The sequence below is a fragment of the Oncorhynchus masou genome, chromosome 29 (assembly GCF_036934945.1).
Source record: "Oncorhynchus masou masou isolate Uvic2021 chromosome 29, UVic_Omas_1.1, whole genome shotgun sequence".
Lineage (NCBI taxonomy): Eukaryota > Metazoa > Chordata > Actinopteri > Salmoniformes > Salmonidae > Oncorhynchus > Oncorhynchus masou.
The window spans coordinates 12,503,026-12,519,010 of NC_088240.1; the positions used below are offsets into that span (position 1 = coordinate 12,503,026).

Consider the following 15,985-nt stretch of genomic DNA (forward strand, 5'->3'; position numbering starts at 1 on the left):
TTAATTACCTCATTTACATAGGCTGTTCTCATATTATACCGAATAAAAATATAAACGCAACATGTTGACTGCAATCAGTCAATTGAAATGAATGAATTAGGCCCTAGTATATGGATTTCATGTGACTGGGCAGGGGCACAGCCTGGGTGGGCCTGGGAGGGCATAGGCCTACTCACTTTCCACACAAAAGGGCTTTATTACAGACAGAAATAGTCCCCCGCCTCAGATGATCCCACAGGTGAAGAAGCTGTATGGAGGTCCTGGGCTGCCGTGGTTACACGTGGTCTGTGAGGCCGGTTGGACGTACTGCCAAATTCTCTAAAACAACTTGGAGGCAACTTATGTTAAGAGAAATTAACATTCAATTCTCTGGCAGAAACTCTGGGGGACATTCCTGCAGTCAGCATGTCAACTGCACACTCAACTTGATGCTCTGTGGCATTGTGTTGTGTGACAAGACTGCACATTTTAAAGTGGCCTTTTATTGTCCTCAACTGTGTAATGATCATGCTGTTTAATCAGTTTCTTGATATGCCACACCTGTCAGGTGGATGGATTATCTTGGCAAAGGAGAAATGATCATGAATAGGGAGGTAAGAAAGAATGGAAAACATCTGGGATCTATTACAAGCTCATGAAACAGGGGCACAACACTTTATTTGCTGTGTTTATACACATGTTCAGTGTAGTTTTATACTGTTTGTCCAACCTCAATATATTTAAGACTACCTTTCTCATGGCTCTGAACCTTCCACTTATACACCTGTAGACCAACGCAGGCTGCTGAGGGGAGGACGGCTCATAACAACGGCTGGAACGGAGCGAATGGAATGGCATCAAACACCTGGAAACCATGCGTTTGATGTATTTGATACCATTCCACTGATTCCACTCCAGTCATTACCAGAAGCTCGTTCTCCCCACCTGTATAACTAGTCTGTACCGGACACTGTCCTCCTGGTCTTCACCACACGTCACACCATTCTGTACAAGACTTAATGAGAACTCGCGCTCGCTACATTACCCTTCATATCCATCCACAGTTAGCTCTAACTCCTCCAACTGAGGATGTCTAGATATCTAGGTAAACCCCCTCTGTCCCTCCTCTCCTCCCCCTGCAGCTCTGGCATCAGGCGGTGCTCTCCCCATCACCTCGCTGGATGGGAGCGGTAACCTGCTGTTCGCCAACACCTCCGCCGGCAGCACCCCCAACCTGATGCAACCCCTCTTCCTGAACCCCCAGAACCTGTCCCTGCTCACCACCAACCCTGTCAACCTGGTGTCAGCCGGAGCTGCTGGGGGAGGGGCCCTGCAGGTCTCAGCTGACCACCAGGTCACCACGGCGACTGTACCAGTTCCCGCCTCCACCATCACCACTGCCTCCAGGGCCCAGTGAAGCTGGAGGCCTCAAATGGAACCCTATGCCCTATTTAGTGCACTACTCTTGGTTAAATGTAGCGTACGATATGTCTGGCTCTGGCCATATTAGGGCACTATATGGGGGAATAGGGCTGTTGTTTGGGATTTGGCCTTAGACTAATGGCTCTACCCACCTGTTCCTCCTCTTCCTTCTCTCTGTCATCTGTCATTATTTAAATATTTTGCTGCCACCAAAAAGAAACCCTCTGTGAAGCGGGTTGGAATTTATTTAAAAAAAAATGTTTGTCTTTTTTCCATTCTCTCTTCCCTAGTACTCCAAAAATGTTGGTCTTTTTTCCATTCTCTCTTCCCTAGTACTCCAAAAATGATGTTTTTTTGTCGTCGGATGCGTCCGGTCACACAGGAGGACTGGGGCGGCCATTTTCTGAGGCATGATCGTCTTGAACTCTATGGTTTGTGCTCCTTGTGTGACGCCTGACCAACGTCTTGGGAGAGTAAATAACAGAGAAGACCCACCTTTTCTACTCCGTCACCTTTTTCACAAGTAGAGATCTTTCTCTTCCCTGTTCAGAACGTATTCTGAAGTACTTCTAACCAAAAATGTGTGATTTTACTTTTAAATTTTTTATTCTAACAAAAATGATTTACTACTAAGTTCGCAATCTACATCATCACTAAAAGGGGGGTTTGTGCGTCTCCCCTGTCTAGGTTGAGTTTATAGTGTCGGAGGCTCTGTTGGAAAGGCCTCAGCACGAATATCAAAGTTTTATTTTAGAGACGTTCTCGTTTTAGTTTGTTTTCTCTTGTTTTTATGTGAGTGGACATTTTCAGAACTTTATACGTCTAACATTAAGTTTTAACTGCTATATATATAATTAGTTTTATCGTGGTTATAAGGCTTTAAAAATGGAGTAATAATAAGTGGCTGATATATAACGGTTATCGTTGCTTTAAGAAACAGGGTTAGCTGCTGGGTCTCTCTCTGGTCCTCTCGGTCTGGTAACACTGAGTTTGACATTTCGCAGTAGCCCAGTGGCCATGGAGCATTTGTAAATGGTAGTCTAGGTGTGGACCATAGACACTGATATAAGAAATGATAACGCTTAGAGCTTTAACCCGGGTTACATATGGACCCATGTCTGTGGGGTGGTGGTTGTGTGTTGTGGGGTTCATGGCGGGGGGGGTCAGGGTTCACAGTTCAGGGGTCAGGCAGTATAGGGGCTAAGTGGTTTTCTTGTGACCTTTACAGCTCAGGCAAATACAGACGCCTCAGTTAGCTGTATGATACATGGAGTTCTGTGACTGAGTGTTCTCTGACGGTCTGTCTGTCTGGTTGCCATGCCAACTGGATGACGTTGGTGTGCGGTAGATGGGGACGTTGTGTATTTTTGCTGAGATATTTTTCATTTTTTGTAATGCCATTGTTTTTTTTAATGCCACCAATGAACTGCAGTCTGCCTGTTTTGAAAGACTTAAACATTCTGTCATGTTTTTTAACATGTTTTATGGTCCTTTATTTCTGCAGTCTTTCGACTGGCTTACTTCAAATATACCAAAAATATTTGTTAAAACTAGTGCTGTTTATTGTCAGTGTAGCTTAGCCTAGTTCTAATATTTATGAGTACAAAATCTCTCTCTCTCTCTCTCTCTCTCTCTCTCTACACACAACAGGAGATGAAAATGCAATATGTTGATGATCACTTTCCAAAGACAAACGTATTTTTAAATTTGACTATGGCTGTCCCTGCTCAGCTTTAAAGTAGCAGGGCAAATAACCAAAAAGAAAGTTATGGGAAGACGGGAGGTCAGGTGTCTCCCTGTATAATGTTCATATATTTGAGGGGTGTTTAGGTTTGAATGGTAGCGGTTATATGATATCAATGGGTGCTTATCCTCTAGGCTCGGTCTCGTTTCTCTACATGTTTCCCCCTATGATGATATGGCAGACTGTCCTGACCCTTTCTAGACTGGCATATCCGATGGGCAACAGTTTGGACTGTAGTCAGGCTTTCAGTAGTCGGGTAAGGGCTGTCCATTTTGAGTTTTTCTACTAATACTCAGCCATGAAATAAAAAGCTTGAACCAAAGTCGTTTTCTCACTAGCTGCTGTGCCTGTGTGAGCCAGCAAGTGCTGTTCACACGATCACTATTTTACATAATACTACTACTGACAAGTTTTCTCCTTAAACCCACCTGTGTGCATCCCCCACCTCTAACCCGCTTCTAAGGAACAAGGATATTTTAGCTTTAATGACCAGCTGCTTTAACTTAGAATGGAGGCAAACGTTCTGCGTGTTTTCTTCTTCTAGCTTTGTGACCATATCCTGTTAGCAGGTCTCGATTTCCTGTGGTTGAAGCCTTCTCTCCTTCCCCTCAATGCCCAGCTAGCTTTACTATGGGGAGCTCATCCACTGGCAGCACCAGTAAAGAGGTTTCGGACCAAGATCCTGACCTGTAACCAAGCAGCGTAGCCTCTGTGCTGCCCTTATCGAACTGCCCCTTTTCGTAACAACATGAACAGCACACAGCAATAGTGTTGTTCTATCGGCCCTGACATAACCAGATTAATGACTGCCTAGTTTGAAAGCAGAGAATTCGCTCCACGCTGTTCAGTTTTTGTGCTCCTTTTTCACCCGTGAATTACTTTGACTAAATACCTCAGCAACACTTAAACATTCGGTTCTCTAAGAAATCTGACACCCGCTGAATATTATAGAATGTACAAGAACTGTATGGCTGAATTGTACAAGATGGCAAAAAAAGAGTCATCGTTATCACAAACTAGGACAAACTACTACTGCTATTTTCTAGTACTACTACTTATGGGTATTTCCAGGTTTTAACAGTTTAACATTATTTTGTGATCCTTCTTGCCAAAGCAAAGCGAAAGCCTTTCTCTCTGCGGCTGGGTTGATGTCTCCATGCTGATCACTTGGCTGGTGTTCTGTCCGAATGGGACTTGTCGTTCTATTTGTTGTCCTGTTTGTAGTCATTCACCAGTCATGAAGTGCGGTAGCTAGGTGAACCAGTGTCCATTGGCACCATTGGAAGTTAATGAAATATTTATCTGCGGAACGACTAAAGGATAAGAGGAAAAGAAGCTTCTTTTTTTTCTTCTTAATTCTATACATATATATATATATACACACAACACATGTAAGATATTCATGTTTTATATTTGAACTAGTATGTTATCAAGACTGAATGTGGTGTTTTGTCATGCTTATATTCAAAAGACAAAAAAATGTTTTTTTTTATTAATCATAGCAATTTTGAAAAACTTTCAAGACCAAAAACTTAGACCGCGCCCCCTTGGTGCATGAATCACAGACACCTGTAGCCATCACGTGTGGGTGTGGTCTGTTGAGTGGGAGGGGCTTTCTCTGGTGCTCCTATTGGACAGTCCCTGTTTGTGCTGTTGCTAGGGAAACAGACTGAAGCGCCTAATCTTAATCTTTCATTGTCTTTTTTGTTTGTGTTTGGTTTACTATGGACTTGATTTGCTGTGCTGTTTTTAACAATCGTTAGATGTTTTTTTAAATTACGTATGCCTTTAATTGTTTTGTATAGCACGAGAGGGCAAGATCACTGGCTTCCTTAGTTTGACAAAATATGAAAATGATAATTTACGCCTTATCGTTATTTAGATGACAAAAGCATTGTAGCATATGTTTGTGTGAGAGTAATCTCGTGAGAGAGGCTACCTCCTCGCTATCTTTTGTGTTTAGCTAGCCTACTCAGTGCATAGTTCTTGGGCTTGTGCTGTTCTGGCACAGTTATGTTGCTACCTATGACTTTAGGGGTGACTCAGACAGGTGGCAATACCTGTAGGAAAAGCTTTACTATTAACTGAACTCCAGCAGAGGTGTGTGTGTGTGTGTGTGTGTGTGTGTGTGTGTGTGTGTGTGTGTGTGTGTGTGTGTGTGTGTGTGTGAGTGAGAAAGGAAGAGAGAAGGAAGAGCTGACTGCAGACCACAACGGTGCATTTGTTCTCAGCTTACAGATAAAGTATAATGATAAAAGCATTCAAGGAAGATGGGAGTGAGAATATGGAACAGTAGCTGAGTGTGTCAGTGATCCATTGCCTGTGTTGGAGGCTGATACAGGATCTTTGTTGGTATGCGATGGTGCACCAGTGAATCCTCTGGTTTGCTATATTTAATTATAATCTGTTGTGATGGCTCAGTCAGTGGATCCTTCAAACATACAGGATCTTTGTGCGTTAAGAGTGGATCCCCTTTGATACAGTTTTATTGTTTTTGGTGCCGTTGTGGATCTGGATGTCTCTCAGGTTTGTCTGATGCTCTAGAAGTGGTTCTTTGTTGATGCATGTGGCGCAGTGGTTCTGTGTGGTGGGTGTAAAGGTTTAGTAAAAGGAGAGGGCAGCGAGACACCAGGAAGTCTGGGGTAACTAGCTTGGTTAAGGGAGCTACTGTATACCTCATTTTTAGCTCGAGACTGAGTGAAACTTGCTTCAAATCTACTTTAGTAAAGAAAAATATTAAACTTAAGAAAAAAAATAAACATAAACAACACCAAAAACACATGGTCCTATCAGAGAAGCTCACAAATGTCTGTTTTAAGAGTACAGAGTGTCATGACAGCTGCTGCCACCGGGGGGAGACAGGACGCACTCCAGCACTTAAGAATGTCTGCTTGTCTTTATTTTTTACAAGAACAACATCATCATCAACGCTCACGCTAAACACACAGCGACCTCTCACACCTCCACCTCCTATTATAATGCTGAAAGTATACACACATTTCACTTTTTAGTAGTGTGTACTTGATTTATCCCAATCTTATTCTGTTTTCTATGATTTGACAATCCTGTCCTTTTTTATATTCTTATTTAGATTGTAAATGTAGATGTTGGTGTGTCTACTCACCTGGTGGTGCGCTGCCTCGCTGCACTCTCTTTCCTGTGGTAATGTTAACCAAAGACTTCTAAAGTGATTGTATATGGACTAGACCATCTCTCACCCCTCCGCCTCATCATCCCACGAGAAAAGACATGCAGCTGTGCTCACACACGCTCTTCCCTGAGCACCTGTAATGTCGATACGCCTGTATGGCAGAGCTGTGCATGCGTGCGTGTGCGTGCGTGCGCGCCGCGGACACAACAGGCACCTGTAGCAGGGCCTGTGGGGGAGGATAGGTAGAGCTTCGAGGGGCAAAGTGAGGTTCTCTGATAGACAGATCAATTATCCAATCCCGTGATGGCTGGGTGATGTTTGTTAATACACATTGAGGGTGCATCCTGTGCACGCTGTAAAGGCTCAGGAGTCCCTCTGTCTGTCTCTGTCTGTCTCTGTCTGCCTCTGTCTGCCTCTGTCTGCCTCTGTCTGCCTCTGTCTGTCTCTGGGACTGTTGCTAGGACACACCTTTTCCGTCACAAAAATACACGGTTTCTGCTTCTTGGATACAGTGCGTCTGTCTGGCTCCCTATCTGTGTACTGTAGTTGCCAGGATACATTGTCGCTAGGATACAAATTCTCTGGTTCTTTCTCTCTGTCTCACCACTGTTTTCTTTCTTTCTCTGTCTCTCTTGCTTCTCTCTCCCGCTGTGACACTATGCATCATGGTCCTTCACTACACATGGCCTGTGTCTGATTGGCTAAGCTCTTTGGTCAATGGTGTCCCAGGGAAACGTTATATGATGCTTTATTCTAAGTGGGGGAGTTGTAGGATCTCACAAGCGCTATCCCAAAGCAAAAAATATCCAAATATTTCATGTTTGACAAACGCAGATACCAAAGATAACTCTCTCTGTCCTGTCACACTCTCTCTTTCTCTCTCTTTCTCTCTCTCTTCCTCTTTCTCTCACCCTGCAGCGTGTGTATTAAGAGATAAACCCAGCACTGGCTTTAGCCCTAGCCCCAGTAATTCCAAAGCTTAGATGTATATTTTGGTATATTTCTGAGAAATCTAAATGGAAAAAAAGTCTTGTTTTAAAACAACAATCTTGTCTGTTTGGTGTATCGATCTTTTTCTGTCACAGCATGGAACTAATTGCAGAATTGTCTTACTCTTGGTAGATTAAAGATATAGTATTTTTGTATGTTTTGGGGTGTGTGAAAAATTCTGTGTGTGTGAATATATCAGTTAACACGACCCAAGTATCAATGGTTTAAAAAAAAAACAAGCAGAAAAATACAATAAAAACAAAAGGTCAACTTGTAAATATTACTTCTGTTTGTGGATTTTTGAGAAATGCATTCTGTAAAATCACTGATAATTCTCCCTCTGTAAACCAAGCTTGGGCTAAACTAAAGGAATGTGCCCCTTTTATCTCCTGACTAGTTTTCCCTCTGAGTACACCGTCTGTCACTGTGACGCGCGGTTCCACTGTTACACCATGGACCAGAACACTGCTCACTGTTGCCACGGGGACACATGCCTCATAACCAACTAAGAACCCCCCCCAGACATGGCGGTTGGCAGCATATAGAACTGAAAGATTGTGTAGAACATTAAGTATGTGAATCAGGATACATGGTAGATTTGATGCATTTGTCTGCTGTATTTTTGTTTTAGTTTTTTATATGTATATAAAGATTAATCTTTTACTGTAACTGTACAGTTCCCTTTTGTTGTAAACGTCATTAAACCATTTTCCAAGTGTTTTAACATTGGAACGTTCCAGTCTTTTATTACGGTCGTAATGTTGACATTACCACATACTGCCATAGATGGCTTTAACAAATGACATGATAATACACATTGACAAGACATGTACACTTTTCTGCTGAGTTGTAATATGCAATAACAGGCCAGGGAGTTGAGCTCAGGGGTAGAAGACAGCTATGCACATAAAACTCGGGAAATAATCTAGAAGGTACTCTTCAGAGATTGGATCAGTGCAGGGCAGAGCTGCAAGTGGAGTCGACTGCTGCCTCCGTGCCCAGGGCTGACTGGGTCAGATCAGTGTGGAGGTAGTGGTGGGGCAGTGGCCCGGGTCTGGGTCTTTGCACTGAGAGGCTGGGGGACTCGGGCCTTCTTGTTCTTTTTGCGAGCATGTGAGAAGAGAACCCACAGGAAGAAAGTGTAGGTAGGTTAATATCCTTTAGAGTTATTCTACAGACGGGTAACATTTCACATTTGAGTTGCCCTAGTTTTGTCTTCCTTTACTCATGTAAGTTTGATAGCAGCTTTATGACACCCTGATGACTCCATACTCCAAGGAGTCGATATTTCATCTTTCCATCTCGCAAATGTATATAACCTATGCATACACTACCCTGATTATTTCAAACTTCTATGTCACACGTTGATACATAGTTGAGATGGACAGTTATTTCCTAAATGTCATGTTCCATGTGAGTGACCTGATGGACTCTTACCCTCCCCTTGGACATGATCACCTGGTAGTCATCATTTCCATCATCTTTTATCTGGAGGGCCTAGAGGACAAAATACAAGTTCAATATTAAGAGCTTGTGGAAGTGGATGAACCTATCCAAAACACTGGCTGCGTTCAGGGTCTCGGTGTTCTGCAACGTCTCAGCACGCTAATAAACTTGTGGTATAAAGAGAAGTCTTTACCTGGTATGTGTCGCTACTAGCTTCCTGTTTGCGCTTCTGAGACGGACAACCACAAACAAACACATTAGCAAGACTGTGCGGATCACGAATATCTGTACACGGAATTAGAACAAGGCCTCTCTCACACACCAGCCATAATAGTCCACTCACTCACCCGTCTAGTAGCTGCAGACTGTTGGTCGTCAGCATTAGCACCTGGCTGGAGTTCCTTAAAAAAAACATATATTCAGAATGTCAGTACCACGTCGTGTCCATGATCACACACACTTGAAAGGTATGGGACATTTTAGGGAACTCACTGCATGGGTGGGGTCCTCTTTGGGTTCAGGTGAAGACTTACACCACTACAGACAAAGACAGATAGAGATGAGGGAGAGTGATAATGAGAGAGGGAAAAACAGAGATAATGAGAGATGAGGGAGAGAGATAATGAGAGAGGGGAAAGCAGAGACAGAGATAATGAGAGAGGGGAAACCAGAGACGGAAGAGATAATGAGAGAGATATGAGAGAGGGGAAACCAGAGACAGAAGATATAATGAGAGAGATATGAGAGAGGGGAAACCAGAGAGATAATGAGAGAGGGGAAACCAGATACAGAAGAGATAATGACACTCTTCTGTGTCCATGTACAGTATCTATAACACATCCTCTTACAGTATTTAATTGTAGGGGAACATGCCTCTAATTACCTGTGTACAAACTCACCTCCACTGTATACACTTGAATAACTAGTACCTGACCAGTGGTAGACAGTCTGTATTGTGACCCACCTTGGCTCTGACAAAGAGCAAGGTGGTGATGATGCAGTAGAAGAGCAGGATTCCATCCAGTATGTAGCAGATGGCTGGTTCAGTCATTGAAGCCTCTGCAGGCCACACAGAAGACCAAGAACCATTAAAACACAGAAAGGGCACACAGACGAGCACGGTCAGTCATTCAAACACAAGACGAGTGCAGAGGAAGAAGGGAGTAAAATATATAATTCTAAACTAGGTGGTTTGAGCACTGAATGCTGATTGGCTAACAACCGTGGTATATCCAACTGTATACTACGGGTATGACAAAACATTTATTTTTACTGCTCTAATTACATTGGTAACCAGTTTATAACAGCAATAAGGCACCTCAGTGGATTGTGGTATATGGCCAAGGGCTGTATCCAAGCACTCTGCGTTGCGTCGTGTGTAAGAACAGCCCTTAGCCTGTTGTAAATTGGCCATATATCACACCCCGTCGTGCCTTATTGCTGAAATAAACACAGTCAGTAGAACTAGAAGAACAGGTGCATGGATACTGAGCTAGAAGAACAGGTGCATGGATACTGAACTAGAAGAACAGGTGCATGGATACTGAACTAGAAGAACAGGTGCATGGATACTGAACTAGAAGAACAGGTGCATGGATACTGAACTAGAAGAACAGGTGCATGGATACTGAACTAGAAGAACAGGTGCATGGATACTGAACTAGAAGAACAGGTGCATGGATACTGAACTAGAAGAACAGGTGCATGGATACTGAACTAGAAGAACAGGTGCATGGATACTGAACTAGAAGAACAGGTGCATGGATATGAACTAGAAGAACAGGTGCATGGATACTGAACTAGAAGAACAGGTGCATGGAATACATGGATACTGAACTAGAAGAACAGGTGCATGGATACTGAACTAGAAGAACAGGTGCATGGATACTGAACTAGAAGAACAGGTGCATGGATACTGAACTAGAAGAACAGGTGCATGGATACTGAACTAGAAGAACAGGTGCATGGATACTGAACTAGAAGAACAGGTGCATGGATACTGAACTAGAAGAACAGGTGCATGGATACTGAACTAGAAGAACAGGTGCATGGATACTGAACTAGAAGAACAGGTGCATGGATACTGAACTAGAAGAACAGGTGCATGGATACTGAACTAGAAGAACAGGTGCATGGATACTGAACTAGAAGAACAGGTGCATGATACTGAATACTGAACTAGAAGAGAACAGGTGCATGGATATGGATACTGAACTAGAAGAACAGGTGCATGGATACTGAACTAGAAGAACAGGGCATGGATACTGAACTGCATGGATACTGAACTAGAAGAACAGGTGCATGGATACTGAACTAGAAGAACAGGTGCATGGATACTGAACTAGAAGAACAGGTGCATGGATACTGAACTAGAAGAACAGGTGCATGAACAGGTGCATGGATACTGAACTAGAAGAACAGGTGCATGGATACTGAACTAGAAGAACAGGTGCATGGATACTGAACTAGAAGAACAGGTGCATGGATACTGAACTAGAAGAACAGGTGCATGGATACTGAACTAGAAGAACAGGTGCATGGATACTGAACTAGAAGAACAGGTGCATGGATATGAACTAGAACTGCATGGATAGAACAGGTGCATGGATACTGAACTAGAAGAACAGGTGCATGGATGAACTAGAAGAAACATGGATACTGAACTAGAAGAACAGGTGCATGGATACTGAACTAGAAGAACAGGTGCATGGATACTGAACTAGAAGAACAGGTGCATGGATACTGAACTAGAAGAACAGGTGCATGGATACTGAACTAGAAGAACTAGAAGAACAGGTGCATGGATACTGAACTAGAAGAACAGGTGCATGGGTACTGAACTAGAAGAACAGGTGCATGGGTACTGAACTAGAAGAACAGGTGCATGGGTACTGAACTAGAAGAACAGGTGCATGGGTACTGAACTAGAAGAACAGGTGCATGGGTACTGAACTAGTAGGGAGAATAGGGTTGTAGTGAGCGCAGGGCTATACCCTTACGCAGGTGGACATTTTAGTAGAGTACTCTAAAGTGAGAAACAGACACCCTGTCATCGCGAAGACAAAACGACCCTGTAGACAACTGTCTTCCTGTCAGCGCTCTCTATCTCTCTCCCCCTCTCTCCCTCTTTGTGGTTTGTGTCTGTGGAACTCAGTATGTAGTTCAGTGGTTTCTACAGAAGCTGTGTCGTGACAAAGTGAGCCTTTGGTGGTGTAACTGCTTTTTTTGGGGGGGGGGGGGCATTTAGTTGTGCCCATCTGGTGATCATCTACACATCTGCATCAAGGACAAATTCACTATTGAGTCCACACACGACTCAGGAGCAACACTGTCTCAGAATAATCACTCACCACTTCCACTTCAGTTCTCATTCACCAACAGGTGTTACTGTCTCTCATCTGTCTGTGACTCTCTGTCTTTCTGGTAACTTTGAAATGAACAAAGCTTTCATGTTCTACACAGACGCAAAAATAGATGTGTAGAAATGTAGCCACTCAATCACCCACATGAACAGATAGCACAGAGCAATAGAGCTCCTGGAACCTTCTCTCTCTCCTGACCAGGGGGAGGACACTTTTCATACCCAGGGCAGAGCGCCTCTGTGTCACAGGAGGTTGGTGATGGGAGGACGGCTCATAATAATGGATGGAATGGAGTGAATGGAATGGTATCAAACACTTGGAAACCATGGAAACTGTGCATTTGACATAATGTTAACTTTCACTGCTATGCGGATGATACACAGCTGTACATTTCAATGAAACATGGTGAAGCCCCAAAATTGTCGCTAGAAGCATGTGTTTCAGACATAAGGAAGTGGATGGCAGCAAACTTTCTACTTTTAAACTCGGATAAAACAGAGATGCTTGTTCTAGGTCCCAAGAAACAAAGAGATCTTCTGTTGAATCTGACAATTAATCTTAATGGTTGTACAGTCATCTCAAATAAAACTGTGAAGGACCTGTTACTCTGGACCCTGATCTCTCTTTTGAAGAACATATCAAGACCATTTCAAGGACAGCTTTTTTCCATCTACGTAACATTGCAAAAATCAGAAACTTTCTGTCCAAAAATGATGCAGAAAAATTAATCCATGCTTTTGTCACTTCTAGGTTAGACTACTGCAATGCTCTACTTTCCATTACCCGGATAAAGCACTAAATAAACTTCAGTTAGTGCTAATTACGGCTGCTAGAATCCTGACTAGAACCAAAAATTTGATCATATTACTCCAGTGCTAGCCTCCCTACACTGGCTTCCTGTCAAAGCAAGGGCTGATTTCAAGGTTTTACTGCTAACCTACAAAGCATTGCATGGGCTTGCTCCTACCTATCTCTCTGATTTGGTCCTGCCGTACATACCTACACATACGCTACGGTCACAAGACGCAGGCCTCCTAATTGTCCCTAGAATTTCTAAGCAAACAGCTGGAGGCAGGGCTTTCTCCTATAGAGCTCCATTTTTATGGAACGGTCTGCCACCCATGTCAGAGACGCAAACTCGGTCTCAACCTTTAAGTCTTTACTGAAGACTCATCTCTTCAGTGGGTCATATGATTGAGTGTAGTCTGGCCCAGGAGTGGGAAGGTGAACGGAAAGGCTCTGGAGCAACGAACCACCCTTGCTGTCTCTGCCTGGCCGGTTCCCCTCTTTCCACTGGGATTCTCTGCCTCTAACCCTATTACAGGGGCTGAGTCACTGGCTTGCTGGGGCTCTCTCATGCCGTCCCTGGAGGGGGTGCGTCACCTGAGTGGGTTGATTCACTGATGTGGTCATCCTGTCTGGGTTGGCGCCCCCCCCCTTGGGTTGTGCCATGGCGGAGATCTTTGCGGGCTATACTCAGCTTTGTCTCAGGATGGTAAGTTGGTGGTTGAAGATATCCCTCCAGTGGTGTGGGGGCTGTGCTTTGGCAAAGTGGGTGGGGTTATATCCTTCCTGTTTGGCCCTGTCCGGGGGTTGTCCTCGGGTGGGGCCACAGTGTCTCCTGACCCCTCCTGTCTCAGCCTCCAGTATTTATGCTGCAGTAGTTTATGTGTCGGGGGGCTGGGGTCAGTTTGTTATATCTGGAGTACTTCTCCTGTCCAATTCGGTGTCCTGTGTGAATCTAAGTGTGCGTTCTCTAATTCTCTCCTTCTCTCTCTCGGAGGACCTGAGCCCTAGGACCATGCCCCAGGACTACCTGACATGATGACTCCTTGCTGTCCCCAGTCCACCTGGCCGTGCTGCTGCTCCAGTTTCAACTTCCACCTGGCCGTGCTGCTGCTCCAGTTTCAACTGTTCTGCCTTATTATTATTCGACCATGCTGGTCATTTATGAACATTTGAACATCTTGGCCATGTTCTGTTATAATCTCTACCCGGCACAGCCAGAAGAGGACTGGCCACCCCACATAGCCTGGTTCCTCTTTAGGTTTCTTCCTAGGTTTTGGCCTTTCTAGGGAGTTTTTCCTAACCACCGTGCATCTACACCTGCATTGCTTGCTGTTTGGGGTTTTAGGCTGGGTTTCTGTACAGCACTTTGAGATATCAGCTGATGTACGAAGGGCTATATAAATAAATTTGATTTGATTTGATGTGTTTGATATCATTCCATTCAGTAGTGGTGTGGGGTAAAATCACTGGGGAAGCTAAGCCAGAAAAAAAGGTGTGAGGGAAAATTGTATTGTCTGAAGAGATAGCCTTGAATTGTACACAGCATCTCCTCTCACTTTATCTTGGTTCATGCCATTATAATCATTGGCCAGTAAGGAGAATTAAGTAAAACAACAAGTCCAAATCCCTATCTCCATCCATGGCTAACTTAGGAAAGGGACAATTTTAGGTAGCTAGCTAGCTACTGGAGGACAACAACACAACACGAGTTTATGTTAGTGACGTCTGCTCTTGATGTGATGTGATTGGAGTGAAGACAAACTGGCTTCTCTTGCCCTCAATGATACGGTGCTATTTTAGACCAGACAGCATCAGATATATGGCCTACACATACAGAGACAGAGGGGCGCTGTTTTGCTCGCTCGGATGCCTTCTCTGGTGAGATACATTCAGCCTCTTGTGAATTGAAATACTTTTTTGGAGTAGCCTGGCTTCCCTTGGCATCCATGAACACACACCACTGATTCTATTTATTCCGTACCAGTCATTACTATGAGCCCGTCCTCCCAAATGAAGGTGCCACCAGCCACCTGTGCGCTGGGTAGGAAACTAGGTGAAGGAGGTGACGGTGGGAGAGTAAAAATCTAGCGCGTTGGACAGAAAATAATCCACTGTAGTACAGGAATCTTACTATCTGGCCACACTAAAAAGTACAGAAGTCAAAACTTCCTAACCAAACAGACACTTTAACGAACTTGCCCTAACCTTGCCCTAACCTTGCCCTAACCTTAACCCTGACACTAAATTCAGGTCAAACACCTCTGTTTTGATGGTATTGCCATTTCTGTCCATTCCACCATGGCTAGTACGTGACTCCCATGGTACAGCTGGATTGGTACTTACCTGCAGAAGACACAAGCTTCAGTATCACCACAACACCTATCCTCCATGGAGCAGTCATTCTCCCTTTTTTCCTCTCTTTCCCTCCGAGAAAACAAGTGATGATCTCTCTCTTTCTGTCCTGGGGTGAACGATGGCGGTGGCTCTAGAGGGCTCTCTTGGTTAATCTCTTTCTAGCCCTCCCTCCCTCTCTCTTTCGCTCTCTCGCACACTCTCTATCGCTGATGACAGGAAGTGGCTGCACTGACACCAATATCTCTGCCCCTCTCTCTCTCTCTCCATCATTCTCTCCATCTCTCTAAGCATCTTCTTCCTTCCTAAACATATCTACTTGTCTTTGTCTTTCTCGGTTTTCCCTTCTCTTTATGTCAGTGTCACTTCCTTGCTCAAACCATCATTCTCTGACAGGTAGCCTAGCGGTTAAGAGCGTTGAGCCAATAACTGAAAGGTTGCTAGTTTGAATCCTGCAGCCAACAAGGTGAAATAAATCTGTCTGTGCTCTTGAGTAAGGCACTTAACCCTAATTGCGCCTGTAAATTGCTCTGGATAAGAGAGTCTAATAAAATACTAAAATGTAAATGTATCTATCCCCTTATCTCTTAGGATTTGTTAATCCAGAGTGTAGCTTCACTAGGCTGTCTCTCCATTTGTTACAGTTGTTATGCTTTAACAACAGACTGTCTATGAATCTACAAATCAGAGAAGAGAAATTACATTAGTTCAAAGGCCATGGTCTCTGCTCTTTTACGGTGTCATGAGTCA

General features: G+C 43.9%; 2 protein-coding genes across 12 annotated transcripts in view; one reads left to right on the plus strand and one right to left on the minus strand.

Moving 5' to 3' along the window:
• LOC135519005 (POU domain, class 2, transcription factor 1-like) overlaps window positions 1-7,706 on the plus strand; it is a 38,998-nt gene extending 31,292 nt beyond the window's left edge. For all 11 annotated transcript variants that reach the window (XM_064944031.1, XM_064944030.1, XM_064944038.1 and 8 more), the window contains one exon: window positions 1,122-7,706. In XM_064944031.1, the coding sequence (XP_064800103.1) occupies window positions 1,122-1,396 (275 nt within the window). In that variant the 3' untranslated portion in view covers window positions 1,397-7,706. The remainder of the gene's footprint in view (window positions 1-1,121) is intronic.
• A 279-nt stretch (window positions 7,707-7,985) lies between these two features.
• LOC135519007 (high affinity immunoglobulin epsilon receptor subunit gamma-like) lies at window positions 7,986-15,554 on the minus strand. The gene is made up of 7 exons (XM_064944041.1): window positions 15,227-15,554; window positions 9,697-9,791; window positions 9,225-9,269; window positions 9,080-9,133; window positions 8,926-8,961; window positions 8,724-8,783; window positions 7,986-8,385 (listed from the first exon to the last, which is right to left on the minus strand). The coding sequence occupies exons 1-7, from the start codon at window positions 15,282-15,284 to the stop codon at window positions 8,305-8,307; spliced, it is 429 nt and encodes a 142-aa protein (XP_064800113.1). The 5' UTR covers window positions 15,285-15,554; the 3' UTR covers window positions 7,986-8,304.
• Window positions 15,555-15,985: the final 431 nt, after the last annotated feature.